The sequence below is a fragment of the Gopherus flavomarginatus genome, chromosome 1 (genome assembly GCF_025201925.1).
Source record: "Gopherus flavomarginatus isolate rGopFla2 chromosome 1, rGopFla2.mat.asm, whole genome shotgun sequence".
NCBI classification, from domain to species: domain Eukaryota; kingdom Metazoa; phylum Chordata; order Testudines; family Testudinidae; genus Gopherus; species Gopherus flavomarginatus.
The window spans coordinates 120,342,368-120,363,577 of NC_066617.1; the positions used below are offsets into that span (position 1 = coordinate 120,342,368).

A 21,210-nucleotide genomic window follows, 5' to 3' on the forward strand; every position below is an offset into this window, starting at 1 on the left:
GTTGATTGGGGGCTGCTGGGGTACAAAGGATGGTGTAGTGCATAGGGCACTATACTGGGACTCAAGAGACTCTGGCTTAATTTCAAGCTCAGCTACCGGCTTTCTGTGAGACTATGGGCAGGTCATATATTCTACCTTGTGCCTCAGTTTCCCATCTGTAAAATGGGGGTAGTATTTCCCTATCTCATTGGGGTATTGTTAAGTTAAAATCCATGAAAGATTATGAGGTGATCAGCATGTCTGCATTTCTAGATAGATAAGGGTTGTAATACAAATAATCATAAAAATGAGGAGTATTTTAACTTCTTTGAATAGTTTTGTATCCCACATGTACTGATTATTGAATTAAACTTGCTGAGTGAGAAGACTAGAGACCACTACAAGGGGGTGGCATTCTGTATCCAGTGTGACTCCCAAGCTGTCAATCACCTGGTTGTGGCATGAACCATCGCATCAGTTGGCTTCAAGTTGAAAAATAGCCCTGCGTGATGATCATTCACTTAATTAGGAGTTAGTTAGGTGAATGGTCCTTGGCTAGTGGTGGTCATAATTTTTCATCCACTTAGGCCTTGGATGATGTGCACCAGGACATGCAAGGCTGCTGTGCTCCATGTTGAATAGGAGCAGAGAGTACAGGAGGGTCTAAATCTGAAATTCCTGCTACCTTCCTCTTGATAGCAGGGAGAAAAAGGGATAAGAAATAGGGTGTGAGAGAAGAAACAGGCTTATGAGAGACTACTCACATGTAAATGAAACATTATATACTCTCCTCTTTGAATTACTCCTACTTAGGAAGAGGAGAATGTCAGTGGCTATGCAACAGTGCTTTCATTAAGGCAGGATCAGATTCCCTTGCATTCCCTGTCCTTCTCATCATCTTTTAGCTTGTGCTCACATGCATAACATTCCCCCACATACGCTAGTCAGGATCAAGCACTTAATAGGTTATTACAGTGCGTTAAGGTATTGGACCAAGAACTATCACGGAATTTTCTGCTCACTCAGTTAAATTGCATCCTCAGAAAACCAAGCAAAAGTAAAAGTCTGTGTGCAACACAATTTCACTAGGCAAGAAAGAGAGCATGGGTGCCATGCTGGAGGCTGTTCCATGCTTACAAACTGGGCTTCTATTTCAAATTGTTTTACAAACAACCTGAAGTGTTGAACCTAACTATAGAAAACCCCAGCTGCACAGATCCCTCAGACTGATTCTTGGTACCAAGGCCCTCCCCTTGCCCTCCTCAGTGGAATTACATCAGACTTAAATTTGAAATGGGAGGATGTCACACATTCCATCAGAGCAACTTACAGAGTAAAACTCTCTTTCATGTGTATGAGAGACAAAGACACACACACACAGAGAACATGGGGCATTAACTTTAGTGGAGTTACTCCAGATTCTCAGTGTGGATTTGGCCCCATACATAGGTTTTTAGGCTTTGATCAGTCTGTGAGATTCTCTATCCTTGTGTGTTATCTGAGGTTTCCATTAAAACCCTAACTTAACACTGTCATGTCTTTCTGTTGACTTTCAGTTATAACTGACTGCACCATGTCCTCTAAGACGACCAAACTAGATGTTGTTTCCTCAGAGAACTGGGAACAGAAGAAGCAGGTGAGTACATCCTGTAGGAATATGAGGTTCAGCAGGTAGGATACTGGTTTGTATTATTAAGCACCAACCAACGGGTAATTCAGGCCACCCTACACAGAATTGTCAAGAAATGTGCCTAGTGACTGTTGAAATGAGTCCAGAACTAAATGAATGTGAATACTAAATTCTCCATTCTGTGCCAAGAAAGACAGTGGACCAGGTCCTAAGCTAGTGTAAATTGGCTTGTCTATCATTGGAGGAGTGCTGATTTATACCAGTTGAGGGTCTCACATTAGGTTTATAAGTAGCATCAGGACTGGTACTTTTCAGCCCTTCTCATCCATGTTGGTGTCATATGGCAAGGCCAAGACTGACACAGCAAAATTATTATTATTATTACAATTGTTCAGCAATTCAAAGGTGATTTCTGGAAGTCCAGGTGACATAAGTCTATTCTAAATAGCCATTCCACTGTTCAGTGATTTCTTCTGTTCCATTTTTCCATACACAAAGACCAAAGCAATGTTTGTTTTTAGTCTGTCTGACTTTGATTTTTGATTAAGGAAAACAACAAGGAACATGTATAAAAGGCCTGATTCTCCACACTTGTACACAAGTTTTATGTTACTGGTGTGAAGTAATATTGGCATAAAACTGCATCCTAACTGAAAAACAAAATAGCAGCTGTCTCATAAGGGCCCCCAAAGTGAGCAAGAAGGGGTGGATTTTGAAGGTGCAGTGCACAGCAAATAGAATGACATCTCCTGTTAGTTACTAAATTAGTCACGTTAGATTAGATTAGAAATGGTCTAGACTAAGACTAGAAACAGTGATAACTAAAAACAACGAGGAGTCCTTGTGGCACCTTAGAGACTAACACATTTATTTAGGCATAAGCTTTCGTGGGCCAAAACCCACTTTATCGGATGCATGCAGTGGAAAATACAGGAGCAGGTATAAATACATGAAAGGATGGGAGTTGCCTTTCCAAGTCTTGTTAGACTGACCTTACACTTGGGAAGGCAACTCCCATTCTTCCATGTATTTATATCTGCTCCTGTATTTTCCACTCCATGCAGCTGAGGAAGTGGGTTCTAGCCCACAAAAGCTTATGCCCAAATAAATTTGTTAGTCTCTAAGGTGTCACAAGGATGCCTTGTTGTTTTTGCTGCTGCAGACTAACACAGCTGCTACTCTGAAACCTGTCATAACTAAGTATTCCACCTCCTCCTTAAAGGGCAAGGGGTAAAATAATCTTTTGATTTTGGTTCATCCTAATTTTCTGTTTAAAGAGTTCAAAGACAGAACTAGTAGAAGTTGTACCTGGACTCAAATTGCTGTAAACCTTTCTCCTCCATCTCCAAAACCCAATGTCTTCTCAGTGTCTGCACTTACACGACTTACTGCTCAGAAATGTGAAATAGGACTAGATGTTTGATTTTATTAGACTTTTCAAATTACCTAGTTTAAAAAGACGTATTGATGCAGACCATGAATTCTGATTTTCTTTGAGGAGATGATAGGATTTCATTTCTTCTACAACTCCAGATCCACAACCACTATACATGGTGTAGCTCCATTGACTTCAGTGAAGTTCTGCCATTTAAACTAGCTCTGGAGCTGGTCCTAAACCTTTGGAAAGCCAGATAGATCAATCAGGGTTTTGAGTTTGCTTCTTAACCTGCCAGTGAATCTTTGCTGATTTGACTTTTCCTGTTTTGCCTCAGTGTAATGTCTTGAAGAAACCGAGTGGCCTACCCTTCATTAGCTCTTTCTGTGATTTGGTTTCCACTAAATATACTTCCATCAAAAAGAGACATTTGTACAATAAATCTTTGTGTACTGGAGCAGAGAAAGGAGTGAAGACCATTAATGAAGTTGCGGTCAGCAGTGTACAGCCAGTTTTGAATACCCTGGAACCTCAACGTAAGTAAACCAGGATAGAGAAGCTTTTCTCAATGGGAAGGGAAAATGTAACTCAAAATAAAATTCTGTGGGAAATTCCTCAGTCCTGACTGTCATACGTAGGTGGTGTGCAATTTCACAGCAACGTCTGTGCCTAAAACCAGCTGGAAAATTGGCCTCCTGTCTCCACTTCTGATATGGCTGATCTGAGAACTATGACATGTAAACATAAGCCAGTCTATTCTGACTCACATTGAAAGAGAGTTAAGAAACTAATTTATTTTACCTCTCTATAGCTGCAACAGTAAACTGCAAGGGTCTAGAGTCAGTGGAGGAGAAGCTGCCAATACTTTGTCAGACCGCTGATCAGGTAATTATCTTTTATTCAACTAGAGACTCCTTAAAGGGGAAGGCTATGATCTGATCTATTAGCAAGAGTGACTAGAGCTGTGGTGGCAGCTGAATGCCTTGCTGGAGAGGTGTGGATAGTAGTAGCCTATTTTGCAAGAATGTTTCTGATCAAAAATGGGTAATTGTGGATTTCACTAGACAATAACAGGCAGTCTGTGCAGTTTCAATTCAAACACTGGAGGGAATTTTGGGGCAGTGAACAAACACACATTTTCTGATGACTGCAAACTAGGAAAGGGGAGATAAAATTGGATGACACAAACCCAGTTTCATAGATGTTCCAGGACAACATTATGTTGAAATGTCTCCTTTATGGAAGTTTAAGCTCACAAAAGCGAAAGGTGATAATTACCCTATTTTGAGATGAGATCTTAGGTCAAAGCATTAAAAACTGGAGCTGCTGTTGTTCAGCAGCTTTGAAAATTACTCCCACCTTATTAGATACCCTCATTATGAATTTAGCAGCCTGGCTTTCGGCACCCGAGTCTGAAAACTTTGTCCAATATCTTTTTTTTTTTTAGTATAAAACCAACTTTCCTCTATTTTATCTTCAGCTTGTTTCAGATGTAAAGGACTTCATGAGGTTTCCCAAAGTGAAGGGGGAAAATGATGCAGTGACCAACACAAACACAGGAGTGGTCGACCTGACCAAAGAAGCCATCCAGACCAGTATGGAGACCCCCAAATCAGCAGTGATTAATGGTATGAGTACAGTCATGGGATGAAAAGTATGTGGGGCTGGCTGGGAAACAATAATTCTGATTTACAACAGAATTGGAGGATTTGAAATTAGTTTTTGTTCCACAGTGGAATGAAAATGAGACCTTTCAAAAATTTTCATTAAAAAACATGAGTAAGTCCCATCCTAAAATAGCCTGGTAATTAGGGTACTAGTTGGGCATATGGGAGACCTAAGTTCAAGTCCCTGCTATGCCTGATTTGGAGCAGGGAGCTATTGGCTGTTCTTGGTGGGGTTCTGTCAATTCCATCCTGGAGCTGAGAAACCTTCATGATGAAAGTTTCATCCAAATCACTACACTTCTGTGAATAGTTTTGGTTTTGATGAATCTGTGTTTTCCCATATAAAAACATTCTCCTGAAAAATTCCTGACCAGCTTCAGTCATATGGCCAAGAATGAAGTTTAAGCTGTGCTGGAGACAGCTGAAGAGCTAGCACATCCTTACCTCCCCATGGCTGGTAAAGTGGGTAAGAACTTGTGTGGGTCACACCCAGGTTGGGAATTTCAAAGGAGCCTAAGGGAGTTCAGTGTTCAGTTTCTACTGATTTCCAGTAAAAGTTGAGTACCTACATCTCATAGGTTCTTTTGAAAATTCCAGTCCTGGTGTCAATATTTTTGCCATAGCTCCAAAATAAAATGAGGGCATCCCGATGTTCCACTCTTCTTGTTACCTTGGACTTTCCTTCTGTTTGGAGTTGGCTGATGTAATAACAAGACAGTAAATGGATAAAGGGCCCCTTGCATTGATAAGACCAAATAATTAACAGGACTCCCACTTGAACTAGCTTTAAGCCATGAGCAACTCCTTCATTCTAGTCCTTGCTTTCATCCATTTACACACTGTAAAGGTGTAAAAGGAAGACAAATATCAGACTGACAGAGGAGAGTGAGTTTAACATATGTCCCCAGGCATCCTGTGAAGTGAGACTTGGCCACAGCTGCGATGATATATGTTAAGCTGTTATGTAACATTTGTTTTAGTGAAGATTGCTCAGTAAAATGGACACATCTGGGAGAGCAAGATCCCAAGCCATCAAACTATGACTGGTGCTGAGTGTGTTTACATCCTGGAGCACATGCTGTCCCTTGGGGGGTGTTAATGCTTCATGGATAGGGGAAATGTAAGTGTGTGGCCAATGGTTATATTCCTTACCAAAGGGTAAATGCTATTAAATAGGGATGAGATACTTAAGGAACCACTGACCTTTCTAGAAAAGCTCCGGCTAATTTCAGAGGAAAAGTGGTTACACATGCTGGATCTGGGTTTAATTCCCAGCTCTGCCACAAATTCCTGTAGGACCTCAGACTAGTCATTTCAGTTCTTTGTGCTTCCGTTCTCCATTTGTAAAATAGGGATAATCTTTTCTTCCACCCATTGTCTGTTTAGATTATAAATTCTTAGGGAAAGAGACCGTCTTCTGCTTCTGCCTAGCACAACAAGACCTGAGTCAGTTGGGGACTTCAGGCACTGCCATAATACAAATAACAGCAATAGTAGTTTACCCAATTTCTCCTTAAAACAATTCCATCACTAGATTGGTGGCAAACAATGGTAATAGTAGTGCTGTTGCCAAAGGGCCAGCCTTTTAAAGGTATTGAGGCGCCTAAAGATGCAGATAGGGATCTAGTGAGATGTTCAAAATGCAAGGTGCCTATCTCTATCACTGGGAATTATGTGCCTAGGAACTTTTTGAAAATCCCACCAGGTGCCTATTTACCTTTCTGTGTTCCTAAATACTTTTGATAATCTGACCCTTAGTATCTAAGATGCAGGTAGAACATGTTCTGCGAAGGTTTTCTAAAAGCTCTGTTCTAGGAATTATTGTGGGGACAGGGCCGGCTCTGCCATTTTTACCATTTTTGCTGCCTCAAGCAAAAAAAAAAAAAGCTGCTTGGATTGCCGCTCTAGAATGGATGGAATGCCGCTGCCCATAAACATTTTCCGCCCCAGGAATGTGCTTACTCTGCTGGTGCCTGGAGCCAGCCCTGTATGGGGAAGTTATATAAACTACGTTATACAGGAGGTCAGACTAGATGATCACAGTGGCCTTTCTGGGTTTATAATCTATGAATCTTTGAGTAAGGCTTTCAAATGAAGATTTGGGGAAGCTGTGGTCAATTCTGACATTATCACCTTTCATTTGGCAGAATAACCTTATTCTCTTGTTTCTTTCAGTTAAACCTACAGTTTTTGCAGAAAGGAATGGCATGGCTCAGCAGCAGCAAGATTATGACAGTTACTGGGTGTGTTTGGGCTCCATGATGACCAAATTCCAGCAATGTGCTTACCAGCATTTCCAGAGCAAGGTCAGGGATGCCGGCCAAAGCATCTGGGAGGCTCTTCAAACTAGTTCCCTGGTAGGAACAAAGTTCTTCTTTCCCCTTCATCCTCATCCCAGAGATGTTCTGGGCAGGACCACAATATAACTAATCTTCTTCTTTGAGTGGCCTCTGCATATTCCCACTCTTGAGATGTACCCAGTGCTTAATTTGTAATGAAAGTGGTGCTGGGGCTCAAGCAATTAAGTGCTGGTGATCAAGAATTTTTTACTTTCATAACTGATACGCAAGCCCAGAAGTGCCGGGGTTATGAATGGCCAAGCCTAAAGGTGCCGGGGCTCAGCCCTGGCAAGCCCTGACACAAATTAAGCACTGAATGTACCTGTGGCACAGCCAGGATCAATGGAAGCTTTTAATGCCATTGGAACACTACCTTACACCCTTCTCTTGTGATTCCAAATGTTTGCGGGGCAGAGCAGTAAAAGTGGTGTGGAGCACCAACTGTCACAGTTCCTTTCAGCCATGGTGGCAGATGGAACGGGAATCTCATCTGGTCTATGGACCCAGTTTTGTCAGAATGTATCATCTAGTGCCTTCTTCATCAGGATTAGTGTTAGTTAGCTTCTTCAGTTAGACAGTTTTTACTTATCTTTTTCAGGTTTGGCAGCTTCATTGCTGTTCTTTGTCCCTGTAACTTTTTTTTCCCTTTAGCAATCCAGTCTTTACAGAGTTAAAGATTACAAGATTTCTTATTTATCTAGGCCCATTCCAGACCGTCTATAGCAGTGATACTCAGACTGGGGCTTGCAAGCCGCAAGTGTCTCTTTAACGTGTCTCTTGTGGCTCTTTGCAGCACGGGATATTAAAACACTGTGATTTAATTATTAACCAATCTAAGTTATATACCATTCAGGATGCTTTTCCTATGTTATTAACCAATTAAGTTATCAACTTGCACTAAGTTATTAACTGATTTACTGTGTGAGTAAAATATATATATATATATATATATATATATATATATATATATATATATATATAAAAAACTAAATGTAATATAGTATTATAGTAAATGAAACAATGAATCCACACGACTGGGTAATGTCGATCTCTAATATGGCTCCTGGACCACTGAACGCTGAGTATCACTGGTATATAGCTTCAACAGAAGCTCTACAATGATCAGGGGGAACCATACCAAACAGGGCTGGATTGGCATGGAAAATATCAAAGGGAGCAGGAACAATGGCTCTGTATTGGGGAACAGTTTTAGAATCAAACAATAGTGTAGTTGTAAACGTCTCCCATTTCAGGAGAGATTTCTAAAAATTGTACCTTCACAATATTAATTTGCTTCTTGCAGTTGCTGAAATATTGCATCATTGCCTTGATTCAGATAATCACCCAACCCCTGAAGACCATCTACCAGATACTACTGGTTATTATTGAACACTTTCCCATCAACTTTCAGGACAAGATGCAACAAGTTTCCCATACCACAGAAGTACTCCATGCTTCAGTCTCCACTCTTGATTCCTTCCAAGATCTGTCTAGACAAATCCTCTCCCAAATATGGGAGAAAGTGACCAAGGAGGAGGAAGATATGAATGAGCTGCTGGAGTATGTGGTGTACAGTACACCTCTCTGTTGGTTTGTGGGACCCTTCAATGCTTTAAGAGGTAGAACATAAGCAGACTCCACAGAAACTGTAGAATATGGATAAGAAGGCGCACATAACAAGTGACACTGCAGAAGTTTGGAAACTGTTACAGGACAGGACTTCTCGGTGGAGCTAATTTATTTGTAGAATTGTCAAGTTTGTCAAACGAAAGCTTTGATCTTTGTGAACTCAGCTCTGAGATTAGAGTTGAGTCTCAGAATAGCCTGGAAGTAAGTAAATAAATCGGGTTCTTTGAAAGTCCCTTTGGAATCATTTAAATACAGGTTGCGGGAGGGGAAAGGGAACTATAAAAAGTCTGACCTTGAACAAGATTTTTTGGTTACATGTGTGGCAGACAGAATCAGTTTTAAACAGGGAGGTTAACAGAAGATTAGGAATTTTAGCAGATAGCAAAAAGAACGTGCCATTGCATAGTCCTTTACATAAGAACATAGGAACGGCCATACTGGGTCAGACCAAAGCGCCATCTAGCCCAGTATCCTGTCTACCAACAGTGACCAATGCTAGGAGCTGCAAAGGGAACGAACAGAACAGGTAATCACCAAGTGATCCATTCCTTGTTGCCCATTCCCAACTTCTGGCAAACAGAGGCTAGGGACACCGTCCCTGTCCATCCTGGCTAATAGTCATTGATGGACCTATCCTCCATGAATTTATCTAGTTCTTTTTTGAACCCTGTTGTAGTTTCAGTTCTGTTAGAGTTCCAGTTGTCTTCACTTGTGACTAGAAAGCTCTGTAAGGGCAACATTGAGATTTGCCCTACATAGCCTGGTAGTACTGGCTGAGTAGGGAATCACTGTTCTGTGGCTGATGGAATATCAGGCTCCGTGGGGCTGCTACTGCCTTGCCCAGTGCAGGTGCGAAGAGAGTGGGCAGACCAGACAGAAGAATTAATATATTGGCCTTCACTATATGTCCTGGGACACTTGCACAATTCAGGCCTGCTTCTCCACTGCTTTGCACCTTGTGTAGTCATTTCCCCCGTGCACAGTGAGTGTGAAATGCTGCCACATCAGAATGGTCGTGTAACCCAGCCTAACACAGTGGGGTGTTTTGTCCCCCACTTCACCCCAGTAGCCAGGCCACCTAGAGAGGTGTATGAGTTTGCTAAGGAACCTGGATTTTTCAGCACAAGTAAGAGAGGCTCAATTTGACACAGGATGAAGAATCCTCACTAGAGCTGGGTAAAATATTTTTTAATCATAAATTTGCCAAAAAATGCATTTTTCAGAACACAGAAGTTATTTGCAAATTCAAGTAAAAAATGAGGGAAAGAAATTGAAAAAGTCAAAAGTTTGTTTTGGTCATTTCAAAATGAAATGTTTTGACTTTTCATTTCAAATAGTTTCATTTTGAACATTTGGAAATGAAACCCTTTATTTTTTTTTCATTTTGAAATGTTGTTTCTTTTCAAAATGTAGCTAGATTTAAAAAAAAAAGGAGGAGGTAAAAAGCACCCAAAACCTACATGAAAGGAAAAACTGAAAAAAACTCATTTAGGGTCAAGTGAATTGTTTTGTTTGTCTTGAAACACATTTGTTCTTTTATTCTATTTCGATGAGCAAAAACTGAAAAATAAAATGAGTTTTGATTTGAACTGATTGTTTTTAATTTTATTTTTTGTTCAGCCCCTGAAATGAAAAATTCATTATTTGCTCAGTCTTGGTCCGCACGCAAATATTTGAATGTTGCATGACAATGTTCAGTGGAAAAGATGACAGCATCTCAGAATCTCAATCTAGTTGCCCATTTGGGATAAACATTTAGAAGGGAAGGGGATAGTGTAATGCTGACAAACCCCAGTTGGCAGGATTGAACTGGGGATCTCTGGAGCTTAGTGTATAAGCCTCTACTGCATGAGCTAAAAGCCAACTGGCTATTAGCTGAGACAGTAGAGCAGACTCCTTAATTGCTCTCTCTGGAAGTGGTCTCAGTGCCACTCACTGAAACAGACTGGGATCCAGGCATGTGGCTATTGTGCCTCCATCTTAATCTGGTCAAATCCCATGGTGTAGTTGAACCTTACAGAGAGCCCAAAGGGGAACCCAGCAGAGCACGTGTGCTCAGGGTTTTTACACCTGCACAATCTGCTACAAGTAGCATCTCATATAGGCAGAGCTTGGATTGTGGGCAGGACTTGGCACAGTACCACCACCTTTTTCAAGTTCAATCCAATTCCAATTCAAACTCTGAGGGAGAACAATGAAGGGATGACAAAAGGATAAACACTCTTTTCTCTCACCCTTCCCTGAAACAGAAAGTGGCACATGTTCCCTTTTTTCTGAAAGGGGGATGAAGGTGGAGAAGGGCAAGTTCTTCCAGTTACCCTACCTAATTCTTGTTCCCCAACAAAATGCTTCACTATCTATCTAAGTTATTTATATAGGCCTGATTGCCAGAGTATCTGAGCACCTCAAAGAACTTCTATGGAGCATCGAAGCCATATTATCCCCACTATACAGAGGGGAAACTGAGCCAATGAGCAGCTAAGTGACTTGCACAAGGTCACATAGGAAGTCTGTGGCAGAGCATAAAATGGAACCCAGCTCAAAGCCTAGGCTTGTATCCTAACCACTGGAAAAAACTACCTGTCTCCAATATGCCACTCCTTGTTCCAGTGTGCCAGTATTTACTTTGAAACTATGGCCAACATGCAGGTGAAGCAGGCACATTGCTATCTGCAACCTTACCACCAGAGATGCTCTATATTTGGCTGATTTTTTTATTTGTTCAGGATTTTTATGTTTTTTTTTTAAATTTTTCATAAAATGAAAAGTTCAATTTCAATTTTTTACCCTTTCCTCTACCCTTTTAAAAAAACTTTTCTCTCCCTTTTCCCATTGGAAAGGGCAATGAAAGTCAATGACTTTTTAAGTCACACAGGTGTTTTTGAAAATGTTACCCATCCTAACTAGCAACTCTTTCTTGGCAGGCTGTGGACTCAAAGTGAGTTCAGCTGGATGACAGCAAAGACCCAGTGCAATTAAATGGAATCACCTTTGGGGAATAACTCACTCCCAATCTTTGCAGCCTCAAAGGATTTCCACTCTCCTATTGGTTAGCAAAGCCTTCTTTTCACTGATTACCTGAACTGTCAGTCCTGAGTATTTCACTCCTTTCCCTCACAGTCACATCACCAGAGGTGTATAAAATCTGACCAGCTGGTGAGTAGAGTAAAGCAGTGCCTGAAGTACTAAGAAAGATTAGTAGGTTGGCCCTTGAAGGAGGGGAACTTGTTGGTGAGACTTGAGTTTCTTTTTTATTGTTTATACAATTTTGTGGTCAGGGCTTTGTACTTCTGTGATTAATAAATGTTTGGATGTGTAAATGTTTGTATTAAGAAGCTGTGGGTAGGAAGTTGGGTCTGAGGAACATAATACTACTTGGCCTTAAGCCTTTTAGCTGATGCCTTTAATAGAATCTCATTGCACAGAGTAGTTGATAAATCTTCCATTATTTGAGATGGAATCCTCCTGCTTGCTTTCTCCTTAGCTGTAGCAGAACTGAAATATTTCTTGCTTTTCAAAAAAGTAGTGACAATGTATCTAGCTTGCTATTCCTCTCAATATTCATTGTTAATCTGATGAGGGCCCTGCTATTCCTTCTACTCCTACTTTGGAGTAGAACATCACTCTTGTCTTTAGGGTGCTGTAACTTTTCCTTAACTTGTAACTTCAGGCCTTTCTTCTTGCTCTTTTCAGGTATATCTGATTATACCATGGCTTCTAATGGAAAAGACACAACTATGGCATCCCCAGAGCATGGGGAGGAAGAGCAACAGGTAGGTGCTCCCTCTTAAGCATTGCTGGTTCAACATGTGAATATGAAAGATGGCTGGCTGTTATCTGGTAGCAGGCTTCACAATGCACCTCCTGGTGTCTAGAGATTTGTGCAGCTGCTCTTCTACATACTGCAAAATAGCCTGGTTTATAATGATATTTAAAAATTCTTCTTGCCTTAGTTAACCTAGTGATCCAGTTTCAGTACTAACTTCAAAAGTAGCTGTTGGGCCTCTTCAGATTTTTGACCATTCAAGAATCCTTTGATTGGGTATAACTACTTGAAAAAGAAAAGGTTCAGCCCCAATGTGGAACATTGCCTCCCTGATTCAGTGTTCTGTCCCTTGCCTCCCTAGAATGTCTTGAGGAGGGTGGCCAGTCTACCTTTAGTCAACTCTGCCTGTGATCTGGCTGCCACTGCCTAGGCTTCCACCAAGGAGAGCCATCCCTATGTGAGGTCCATCTGTGACATGGCAGAGAAGGGAGTGACCTCCATTACCACTGCTGCAGTTAGCAGTGCACAGCCAGTTGTAACTAGACTTGAACCTGAGGGTGAGTAAAGCATATATACAGACCTTTCTGTTTGTATGGTGCAATTTCTCAACAGTAGGATCTTTACACCCTGTTGGGAAGCTTGCATCTCTAAAACTCAGGTACTGGAGGAGAAGCTGGCAGTGGGGATGGTGTGACTATAGAGGAATAATACAGCAGCCTATGCATGTAAGGGAACATCTGCTAGAGGCTAACAAAGGGCTTTGCTTACACTAATTTACTATTGCTGAACCTGCCCTCACCTTCACTGTAGCCAGGAGGTAAGATTAGCACTAAAGCTCTTTGCTTTTAAGGCGCAACACACTTTGAAAGGTACCTAGTTGCAAAATGAGATCTCCTCATTCTGCCTCCAGCGAGGCTCAGAATCTAGGCTGGTCCAACAAAATATTACCTTACTCACCCTGTCTAATATCTCTAGATCAACATGGCTACAACAACTAAACTTTTTTCTTAACTAGCTGCTTATCAGGCAATAGCTCAACAGCAATGGCTGCTCCCTGACTTTCTTCCTTCATGAGAACAGTTAGTTGGACTTATTGCAGCCAGGGCATTGCGAAAAGCTTCTTGGTGCCTTCCAGAGGGATGTTTGATCAAAAAGCTTCAGAGCTGTAAGATGATGGGGTGAGATCATTGCACTTTATTCGGAACATAAAAACCTTTCACTTGGAGAGTGATGCCTAGAATGCTTTGGTAAGAGACAATTCTGCAGTAAGTATAGATGGGAGGAGAGAGTGTTCAGATGCTAGTCCTACCTATCTTAATTCAGTTGCCCAATTAGGATGCATGGGAGGAAATATGGAACTATGAACTATTGAAGGGGACACTATTTTTCATAGAAAATTTTTACAAAAGAGTTCATAACTTGGAGAGGGAGGGAACCACTTTAGATGGGGAAGGAAGGGGGGACATGTGCAGCACCTACAACCTGAACAATTGCTGCCTGAACATATTGGAGAACTGAAACTCTCAGTACAAATGTGAACCAGGTTCTGTAAATATTACAACAGTGCTATTGACCAGTTAAGAAACTGAACTCTGGTTTTTCTATAGGGACAACAGCAGAGGAGTGTGTTTCTGAAGTACCTGACAAAGTGGAGGAGAATCTACCAGTCCTTCAACAGACTGTTGATGAGGTAACTTTCACCACCCTCTCACTAGACAAAACATCATGCCTTTATGAAAGGCATGCCAATAATGGGATGCTTCCTCCAGCAGAGGAACACTCCATACTAAAAGTGGTCAGAGGCAGGAGCTAGTGTCTCAATAGAACTCTGGTCTGATGCTTAACAGCAAGATGCAGTTCTTCCCCTGAAGATTTGACCTATGGGGCAGAGCAGGTGGTAATCCCCTCCCCCAACCTCCATTTCTGGGTAAATGTGGTGGTATCACCCTGAATTACTGTACAAGATCTTGCTTGATCACTCTTCTCTAGGCTACATCTGAGACACAGGAATTGGCCTCTTCCAGACTGACAGATGTCAAGGAGACCATGATCAGAGTGGTAGATATGACCAAAGAGGCTGTGCAGGACAGTATGAAGACCACCAAATCAGTGGTAACTGACAGCATGAGCACAGTTGTGCAATCAAGAATGGGCCAATTGGCCATAAGTGGAATGGAAGCAGTGCTGGAGAAATCTGAAGAGCTCTTGGATCACTATCTTCCCATGACAGATGATGAACTAGGTCAGAACACACACATGAGTGACAGGTCTATTATCTTAAAGTTTAGGGTAATGCTCCCTTTGGGCCAAATGTCTCTCTAGGCTTCTCAATTCTATCTGGCACCAAATCCTGGCTCATTCTACAGCCTTTTCCTAGCTGAGACTGAAGGTTAAGACTCTACTTGTTGCTAAGTGGGGACAGGGTGGTACTAGAAGGAATGATGGGCATGACTATTCATTAGTCATTTGCAAAGGATGTGAAATCTTAGTAATGATGTGTGGCATGTGGCTTTTTGTTTTAAGGCTGAAGCTACCTCTGAGGTACTTGATAGGTGCTAAGACACGTACTTGTTACAAGGGAGCTTCAGATTTAGCAGATCAATATGGCTTGTACTCCTTTCACCATCTCTTAACCTGAGAGGGTGAAAGAACCTGAACTCTCTTCCCTCTAGCTGAACTTGCTGAATCTGTGGAAGGGGCTGAAGTGTCTTCAGCACAACTACAAGAGCATCGGAGTTACTTCGTGTGTTTAGGTTCCCTGTCAACCAAACTTCGCCAACGTGCCTACCGCTACTCCCTAAACAAGATGAGACACACCAGTCAAAGCATCAGAGAGGCTCTTTCCCAGCTTCATGAAACCATGGGACTGGTAGGAACTCCACTATCTCTTACAACTGATGCCCTCCAGGGCAGGGAACACTCTGACCACACGTGTATAGAATGTGGTACAATGAGGCTTAGGCCTCATTCATAGCTGTGCTATGTAACTAGACCCTTCTACTCTTGATGCCTTGAGCATACCACTCTGGGGTGAAGGCATGTCAAACAGTGGAACTAGAATAACTGATGTGCAAATGTCTCATCTCTGGATATGCTTAATCCACTTCTAGATTGAATACCTTAAGCAAGGTGTTTCTCTCCAAGAAGTCCAGGAGAAGTTCCATCACCTATTGCTGAGCTGGAAGAGAGAGCAGCCAGAAATCAGTGAAATCAAGGATTTGGCAAAACCAGAGGTATGTACATTTGGGTGTGTGAATGTGGGGGGTGGTCAGCTCCGATCTGAGAAGTTAGTCACCCTGGAAGGCCCAGAATAATTGCCTCTCTGGATAAGTAGCTCAAACTCAGGTGATTTTTAGGTTCATTACAAAGTTGCTCCCTTTTGAGCATGAGTGGCTTCCTTCCTTAGACATCCCTAAGGTGATGTCACACCAGCAAGGTCTGTGCCCAAGAAGCATAGTCTCTTTAGATCCATGCTTACTACTTTTTTTAAACCTCTGCACAGCCTGAAAACTGACTGTAGATCATGGGCTTGCAACCAGTGAAACCCCTGTTAACTTGGCTTAGCTCTCTTCTGACCTACCTTACATGGCTTATTGCCTCTGTTAGCCTCCATTGTCACAAGTGGCCTCTCTTAGGGAGGCACAACTTGGCCTCTTTATGTATCCTGAAAGAGCATGGCACACCCATTGCAGACCTGCATGACTGCCAGTAGTACCTTGCAGCATAACTTGCTGCCTTACAACATCACCCGAGGCAGTGGCAAGTGTGATCCTTATTGTGTTCTAAACATGAGAATTAAACTTCTATTTCTCCAGCAGATGGAGTCTGAGACCCTGGCTATGTCCCGCAGCATTATCCAGCAGCTGCAGAATGCCTGCCAGATGCTAGTAGCCAGCATTCAAGGTCTCCCTACCAACTTTCAGGATAAGGTGAAACAGATGTATCGGAACATGGAAGAGCTTCATGCATCCTTCTCCACTGCCCATTCCTTCCAGGATCTCTCCAGCAGCCTCCTAACCCAGAGCCAGGAGATGGTGACCAAGGCCCAGGAATACGTGGATGAGCTGATGGCATACGTGATGGAGACTACTCCTCTGTCTTGGGTTGTGGGACCATTCATCCCATTGGCTAAGGTGTCTGCAGACGCCATTGAACCACAGAACCAGGAAAATGAAGCTGACGAAGCCTCCAAGTCTAAGGAGGTCCTGTGACCTGGAAACCTGAAACTTCAACTGCTAAGGAAGAAGGCAAATTCGTTCAGTCTTCCTTCTGACTTCATGTGTACTAGCATATGTCAAGGAAGACACCAGTGGCTAGTACTTGTATGCACTGTGCCTAAATCTCTCTCCTAATTTCTGGAGGTGTTGTGTGACTGCTATAATGTAGATCACTTCTCAGCTCAGATACTACTTGTTTGTGTTACCACTGTCTTCAAAATAAAATGTCACTTCATTTGAATGAAGGTTGAATGTGCTCTCTCTAAGAAGTCTGTCCAGTTCTATAGTAGAGATCTGTGCCTGCCATTACTTATGCTATATGTAGCCTTGTTTGCCAGTAGCAGCGACCACTGGCATTAGTGTGCAGACACTTAAAAGCCTGGGAAGCTTACCCCATGTACCATAGAACCAAATCTAGAACTATTTAGAAATAAAGGCTCTAGATCACTGCTCACACCTGTAAACATGCTCTGGTTTCTGGTGAAACTGAGAACAGAAATAAGTGTTACTCTCATAGCTGTGGTAGAATTGCACTTTGCTTTTCAGAAGTTGCTAACAGTGCAGTTGGTTAAAATTCCTACCAGTGTCTAGTCCAGGTTGGCTAGACACTACCTGGGTTGCTCAGTCCTGGCTTCTGCCCCAGGAGAGAACAGGCCTGGGATTTCTTGGCCTATCTCAAAATAAGGTCCCTCTAGGGACAGCCCTAGGGCATAAATGTCACAGCCCATAAAATACTGGTTACTCGGGTGGGTGTAATTTCAACCACCTATAAAATCCCTGAGTCTGTATCAAGGCTGCACAGCTGGAACTGTGAAAGGCTGTAGATGCAATCTTTCCCCTTAAGAAAGCAGGCCCTTTAAATCCACATCATAGGGTGACAAGTATCAAGGGTAGCAGTGTTTGGTGTTCTGTGGGTACAGACTGCCTGGTGGTACCTTAAATAAATGTTGGCTTTGGGCATTACCTTTTGTGGGTAAAGGACCATTTCCGGTGCCTCCTCAACCCTTTTTGTCATGAAAGGGTGAGTAATTCAGCTTTCTCACAGCCTCAGACCTACCTGTCAAATAAGAGGCATCAATCCATTGTATGGAAAATACAAAGCAAATAGCACACATTAAAATAAGAGCTTTTGAATTTCAAAAGCTGGTACAGTGCCCATAATAGAGAGGCTATGGGTTCTGTTTAGGGCACCATATACCTTGGAAAGCAAAAACATTAGGGCCCTTGTGCTTAAAGGTATTTAGGCATTGCTCCACTTAACATTGCAGGACCTCACTACGGTGCTGATATCACAAGTCTCATTGTCAATGATTGACTTTGCTGTCACATGGGTCTTGCTGAGCAGTGTTTAAAAACTTTTAAAATACAACTCGGCTGTTCTGAAATAGTGCTTTAATCTAAAACCCAGGCCAAGCTTGTGTGTGTTACGATAGGTGGTAATATGCTATGTCCTACGTTCTTCCAGCCCTGCTATTCCCCTAAGTCATTTCTATGCTTTGTGCCTCTCTAAAAGGGCCACTTGCAGAATAGGGATAGATTCTCTGTAATCATGCAGTATTTTGAAATGTTTATATGCAGTAACTAGCACAAGGGGGCCCAGTTGCAGCAGGGTAGCACACAGAGGCCTCAGCTGCAACTATTACAGCTGTGAACATTCTAAGGTGCGCAAGTGCTAAAGTTGGCACCATGTAGCTGTATCCAAAGTGAATGGGAGAGAAGCTGTTCCAGATGCATTTTTCTAAGCTACTCTTTCTACAGAGGGAAAACTGATCTAGTGGTTCTGGAATACCTACATTCTATAAAAGCCACGCTACCTTGCCTACACTAGAAAGAGATGCACCTTATTCCAGCAAAAGTTTGTTGCCAGTATCATTTGACTTCAGCAAATGAAATAAGTAGACTGCAATTGACAGCTTAACTCACACAATTAACTCAACTAAATCATGATTAACAATGTAATTAAGCACTTTTTAGACAATAGAATACAATCAAATATTTTTGGATGTCCTACATTTTCAAATAGATTTCAATTACAATACAATCTGTACAGGGTTCACTTATTTTTTCTTCCAAATAGTGGACTGTAAAAAGATAAGAAATAGTATTTTTCAATTCACCTACAAGTACTGTACTAAAATCTCTATCAGGAAAGTGCAACTTACAAATGTAGACTTTTTTGGGGGGTTACATAACTTCTCAAAAACAAAATGTAAAACTTCAGAGCTTACATGTCCACTCAGTCCTACTTCTTATTCTCCCAATTGATAAGACAGACAAGTTTGTTTACATTTACAGGAGATGCTGCTGCTTATTTACAATGTCACCTGAAAGTGAGAACAGGTGTTCATATGGCACTTTTGTAGCTGGTGTTGCAAGGTATTTATGTTCCAGATATACTAAACATTCATATGCCCCTTCATGCTTCGGGCACCATTCCACAGGATATGCTTTCATGCTGATGATGGTGGTTAAAAAATAATGCATTAGTTAAATTTGTGACTGAACTCCTTGGGGGAGGACTGTATATCTTCAGCTCTGTTTTACCCACATTCTGCCATATATTTCATGATGACCTAGCACGTTTGTTTTAAGAACACTTTCATTGCAGATTTGACAAAATGCAAAGAGGGTACCAATTTGAGATTTCTAAAAATAGCTACAGCACTTAACCCAAGGTTTAAGAATCAGAAATGCCTTCCAAAATCTGAGAAGGACAAGGTGGGGTGCGTGCTTTCAGAAATCTTAAAAGAACAACACTCAGATGCGGAAACTACAGAACCCAAACCACCAAAAAGGAAAATCAACCTTCTGCTTGTGGTATCTGACTCGGATGATGAAAATGAACATGCATCCGTCCGCTCTGCTTTGGATAGTTATTGAGCAGAACCCATCATCAGCATGGATGCATTATAGAAGATGAAGGGACATATGAATTTTTAATGCATCTGGGACATAAATAGCTTGCAATGTTAGCTACAATAGTGCTATGCAAATGCCCACTCTCACTTTTAGGTGACAACCAAGAAGCAGCCAGCATTATCTCCTGCAAATTGTATCCAAGTTTGTTTGTCTGTGCAATTGGCTGAAGTAGGACTGAGCGGACTTGTAGGACAAAGTTTTACATTGTTTTATTTTCAATGCAGTTATTTTTTGTACATAATTCTACATTTGTAAATTCAACTGTCATGATAAAGAGATTGCACTATAGTACTTGTATGAGGTGAATTGAAAAATACTGTTTTTGTTCTTTACAGTGCAAATATTTGTAATAAAACTATAAAGTGAGTACTATACACTTTGTATTCTCTGTTGTACTTGAAAACAATATATTTGAAAATGTAGAAAACATCCAAAAATATTTGAATAAATTGTATTCCTTATTGTTTAACACAATTGCAATACATTTTTTTAATCACACGATTAATCGTGATTCATTTTTTTAATCGCTTGACAGCCGTGGAAGTAAGCTATCTTTGCAAAGGGCTTTCCTCCTCAGTATATCTGCATCTATACAGGGTGCTTTTGAGGGCATAGCATTCCTAATTGACAGTTATACCAGCAAAAGGTAGAATAGACAAGATATTTATTAACCTTGCAGAATTCCTTATGTATGCATAAATGACCTTTAATAACTCCTTAACTATTATCCCAAGATACCTACCTCTCTATTTCCTGAAAAGTTACCAGTTCTTCCCCCAACCTTCTGTGGGAGAAGAAAGAAGAAAAAAATAACTAGAAAAAGTTTGAGTTTAGGCTGGACCCATGTAACCTAATGCGTATTAGTTAAGTGATTTAAACTCAGCTATTTTCCTAGTGCAGACCTGGGACAACATCTTTAACATATTAGCTGGTCAATTTCTAGCCTAGGCTCCTGTATCTATATTAAGAAAAAAAGGTTGACTTCAGCTACCATGGTGTAGCTGAATCTGAAGTAAATTCAAAACTTTCCCTAGTTAAGGCAAACCCTACAGAGTGTTTCACAGTTTCAGCCAAGATGTTTGGGAGTTATGATAAACCAAATCAAAAAGGTAAATTTTCAAGAAGTGAAAACATCAATTGTTATATGCAGAGCTCCCAAATGCCATCTCCAGTTTGCCTCAAACTTTTGAGACAAATGTAGCCCTGGCAGAAGGAAAAATGTCATAGAGCTTGTTTCATTTCTGGTAAATTTAGGGTTAAGGCTTTGTGCAACAGAGAACAAATATTTGCAGGACATGGGTATAAGGCAGAAAGGTGCAAAACAGGCTGATTATGGAAGGTCAGCATTTCTAGCTATTAAACTGCATTAACACTCTACTACAAATAATTAGTATAATTACAATATAGTATTCTAAAACTTGTGAGAGACTTTAAATGATCCATACCAAATCAGCTGGGAAACCACTCACCACTCCTCCTTTAGTGTCTAGTCTGTGTTAGCAAGGAAAAAACAGCTTCTCCTAATCAGCAATAGTTGCTAGTCAGGGTGTGGCATCCTAGAAGAGTCCAGTTGAATGAAAGAATAGTGCCAATCAAAGAAATAGATAGGCTAGTTCATACATTATTTTAATTATCTATCTTTCTCTTTCAGGTCTCCAAGATTTTGGAGTAACTTTTTGTGGTGAGATT

The 21,210-nt window shown here is 41.3% G+C and overlaps 2 protein-coding genes and 1 pseudogene across 2 annotated transcripts in view; all 3 read left to right on the plus strand.

Annotated features, from left to right (window-relative positions):
• Window positions 1–1,552: 1,552 nt before the first annotated feature.
• On the plus strand, window positions 1,553–8,851 carry LOC127058934 (perilipin-3-like). The gene is made up of 6 exons (XM_050969443.1): window positions 1,553–1,615; window positions 3,322–3,520; window positions 3,796–3,869; window positions 4,465–4,612; window positions 6,827–7,008; window positions 8,294–8,851. Exons 1-6 carry the CDS (start codon window positions 1,553–1,555, stop codon window positions 8,618–8,620), a joined length of 993 nt encoding a protein of 330 aa, XP_050825400.1. The 3' UTR covers window positions 8,621–8,851.
• Window positions 8,723–21,210, plus strand: part of LOC127058608 (perilipin-3-like) — a 109,859-nt gene continuing 97,371 nt past the window's right edge. Inside the window, exon 1 of the mRNA XM_050968811.1 lies at window positions 8,723–8,820. The gene's annotated coding sequence lies outside the window, so the exon portion shown is untranslated. The remainder of the gene's footprint in view (window positions 8,821–21,210) is intronic.
• On the plus strand, window positions 8,732–16,596 carry LOC127058955 (perilipin-3-like; annotated as a pseudogene).